We start from the raw sequence: 3,560 nt of genomic DNA, 5'->3' as shown, positions 1-3,560 counted from the left end.
ACCAGAATCAGCAAGGGAGTGACCGCCCCCCAACCTCCTTTCCACAGAGGTCCAAGCCCTGGCCCCACAGGACCTCTCCTCTAAGCTTCTGAGTTAAGAGAACCAGTTGGGTAACACTTGGGGCCTGAGCCCAGCCCTGCAGGGCCACTCTTCCAAGCTCCTAGGTCCACTCATCCTCAACATCTTCTCTTCACTCTCAGCTCTTTAGCTCATAGCTGCTTCTCGTGTTCATTACCCATGTGTGCTTTTTTTTTCTTTCTTTCTCAGTCCTCCCATACCTATGTAAACCTTGCCTATCTTCAGATTCTCTCTGTTGAAATACCTACTGCATGAGTATGTTCTTGTTTGCTTATTTTCCTGACCACACTTAATACAGAAGCCTTCATAAATGCTGGTTATGATTATTTTCCAAACTTCCTTACATATTTATTCCATGTGTTCCAGGCACCATATTCCATCTGGTGATTCAGGTTCTATGCTAAGTAACAGAGAAACCAGGAAAAATGAGACATAGTTCCTGCTTTAGAGGAGATTACTTCCTAGTAAAGAGAACCAACATGTATACAAAAAAATGTAACAAAGGTTTTTGGGTGGATATAGGATACAATAGAGGTAAAAAGGATGGCATGACCAGTTCTGCTGGGACCGTGCAGAGTAGGGGCAGAACAGCATCACAGAACTCCCTGTTTCCCTTGTAATAAAAACAACTTATTCCAAATCCTCCATGAAGATGTCTGGTCATTTCAGCTCTTTTTCATCATATTTCATCTTGTGGGAGTTCTCTCAGTCCCTGGAGGAGAAACTGCTATTTATTAGACTTATCTAATAAGCACAGTGATGAATGATCTGCCTGATTAATTCTCACTTGGTCTTTAATACTAATACTAAGACTATACTAAGACTATGCTGCTGCTGCTAAGTCACTTCAGTCGCGTCTGACTCTGTGTGACCCCATAGATGGAAGCCCACCAGGCTCCCCCGTCCCTGGGATTCTCCAGGCAAGAACACTGGAGTGGGTTGCCATTTCCTTCTCCAATGTGTGAAAGTGAAAAGTGAAAGTGAAGTCGCTCAGTCGTGTCCGACCCTTAGCGACCCCACGGACTGCAGCCTACCAGGCTCCTCCATCCATGGGATTTTCTAGGCAAGAGTACTGGAGTAGCTTGCCATTGCCTTCTCCTTACTAAGACTATAACTATATCTTCCCCAAATTTGTAGTTGAGAAAACTGAAACCCAAAATGTCTAATAACTTGATCTAGGTCTCACAGCATGTAACTGCTAGTCATGATTCAAAAGTACCTCTGAATCTCTTTCATTTCACTGTCATGTACTAAATTGTGTTGTTTGAACCATCTGCAAAGGAATTTCTAGCCTTTTCCATCAGACCACATACTCCTTGAGGGCAGGCACCATGTCTTCTATTTTTTTTAATCTCTACCAGACTCTTCATAGTATGTTAGAGAATCAATAACTACTTGACTTATAACAAATGGATTTGCTGATCTGTCTCCATTACTCTAGTTACATACTAGCTTTAGCTATGACTTGCTAACACTGTAACTGAAGTAAAATGGAAGGGAATTTTTAAAGATTCCTGTCTGATAGACGGTGATTATCAGCTTAGGCATGGTTTTGGAAAATGGAATGAACAGGTTCACAGTTTGGTTTTCCTTAAAAAAAATAAAATAAAAAAAGAAGTTTTCATTCTGTTTTGCAAAGAAAGCCAAATTTATTTTTCAGGCCACATATAGTTTCACGGACCTTTATTTTAATATGTTCTGACTTCCAGCTAAAAAAATAACATCCTTTCTAAAACTGAGAGTATATTTATGTTTATGCATAATTGCATATATAGATAATGCAGTGAAACAATAGAAAATCATCTAGAAGGCTCTGAACTTTCTAATCAAGATCATGTTGCATATATTTGATATTTATTTTCTCAAATCCATGAAAAGATCGCAAGGTGAATCTGCTGGGGGAATAAAAACCTCACAGATTTTGATTTCCCAAATATATCCCTGCTATGTGCTGCATCCTAAGTTGCTCAGTCATGTCTGATCTTTCCGACCCCATGGACTATAAACTGCCAGGCTTCTCTGGCCATGGGATTCTACAGGCAAGAGTACTGGAGTGGGTTGCTGTGCCCTCCTCCAGGGGATCTTCCCAACCTAGAGATTGAACCTGCGTCTCTTTATGTTGCCTGCATTGGCAGTCAGGTTCTTTACCACTAGCGCCACCTGGGAAGACCAGGGCATATCTTTTGAGAGGTATCATTTCTTACTTCTAAGGGTAATCATTTCTAACTCTTCACACTCAGTAGTGATCATTTGTAAGAACACATTCTGGTTTCTAAAAAAGAGGAAAGTCAGAGTAAATACATCAGTATTTACTGCTTAAGTACGTAGAGAACCTATATCGACACCATTTTGAAACTACAATAGGAAGCAAGTTCAAATGTAGTAACAACCAAATAAAACTGAAGGAGTGCTCGTCCTGTGGCAGATAAATAAGTTAGTGAGTTATTTGTAGGGGATTATACAAACAACAACAGGAAGCAATCTGATGGAAGGGAGCCACGTTCCTTGAGCTGGATAGCTATAAAAGACTCACCGAGGACAACTTTGTAGAACAGCTTCCTTGGCAACAAACATCTACCTGATCCTTTATCTCTATGTCTTGCTGTGAGTCTCGTCTCCAGGGATGCTGCAGCGTGTCCACCGGCCCCACCATCTGCTCCTCGGATGTACGCTGTCAATGTGGAGCCTGCCTGCCCAGCACCTGCCCACACGCGATCAGGCTCCTTCAGTCCACCTGCTGTGACACCTGCCACCCACCCTGCTGTGTGCCTGACTCCTGCGTGCCCGACTCCTACGTGCCATCCTGTTGGCTGTTCAACAGCTGCCACCCTAGTCCAAACCTGAGCGGAATCTCTGTCACAACCTGCATCCAGCCCTGTGAGGGTGAAGCAAAATCCTAGTAGCCAAAGATAGTTCACTGAGCTTGCCCGCATTGCTCTAAGGGACTGCAATTGTCATTAAAAGTTCCTCAGCAAATGGCCTTTAATAAGAAACTCTAGGAAAAAATGTTCTGACTCTGTGCCTTCAGTTTTGCAGAAGTGTTCTACGTTTTGAACAATGATTTCAAATAAGAAGTGGAAAAAATGCTATCATGGACCTCCTTGCTTTAAATAAACACCACTCTTTCCCAAACCATGGACTGTCTCAATGTCTAATGCCATAATTACCTGACTCTTGACACATGTATGCATCATGAACCCATAAATATGTCCAGCAGAATTACACTTTCTGATGACATCAACATAAATCTCATAGCCAAAAAGAGGTCGCACAGGGATATGTAAATATGTGATGAAAATTATTAAACTCTAAGCTTAGAATCACTTTAAATTCCAAGGTCAGTATCTATTTTTAATTTTAATTTTTTTCCCTGCCTCTGTAAGTAACTCACTTACATCCCTAAACAGGCTAAGGAATTGGCAATTAGAGATCGACAAACTTGCCAAAGAGACCCCAAACACTGAGCTGAGCCACATTGTTTT

At 41.7% G+C, this 3,560-nt stretch overlaps 1 protein-coding gene across 1 annotated transcript; it reads left to right on the top strand.

Moving 5' to 3' along the window:
- Positions 1-2,672: 2,672 nt before the first annotated feature.
- On the top strand, positions 2,673-2,978 carry LOC148774739 (keratin-associated protein 3-1-like). The gene has a single exon (XM_088828468.1). It carries the CDS (start codon positions 2,673-2,675, stop codon positions 2,976-2,978), a length of 306 nt encoding a protein of 101 aa, XP_088684594.1.
- The last annotated feature ends 582 nt before the right edge of the window (positions 2,979-3,560 follow it).

The sequence above is a fragment of the Moschus berezovskii genome, chromosome 20 (genome assembly GCF_049115385.1).
Source record: "Moschus berezovskii isolate FMDL1 chromosome 20, NW_MosBer_1.0, whole genome shotgun sequence".
NCBI classification, from domain to species: domain Eukaryota; kingdom Metazoa; phylum Chordata; class Mammalia; order Artiodactyla; family Moschidae; genus Moschus; species Moschus berezovskii.
The sequence above is the reverse complement of the archived record's forward strand: the minus strand, read 5'-3'. Positions and strand labels throughout refer to the sequence as shown.

Bases quoted from the DNA above. Each gene is read 5' to 3' on its own strand.
- LOC148774739 (XM_088828468.1), top strand. From the start codon at position 2,673: ATGTCTTGCTGTGAGTCTCGTCTCCAGGGATGCTGCAGCGTGTCCACC.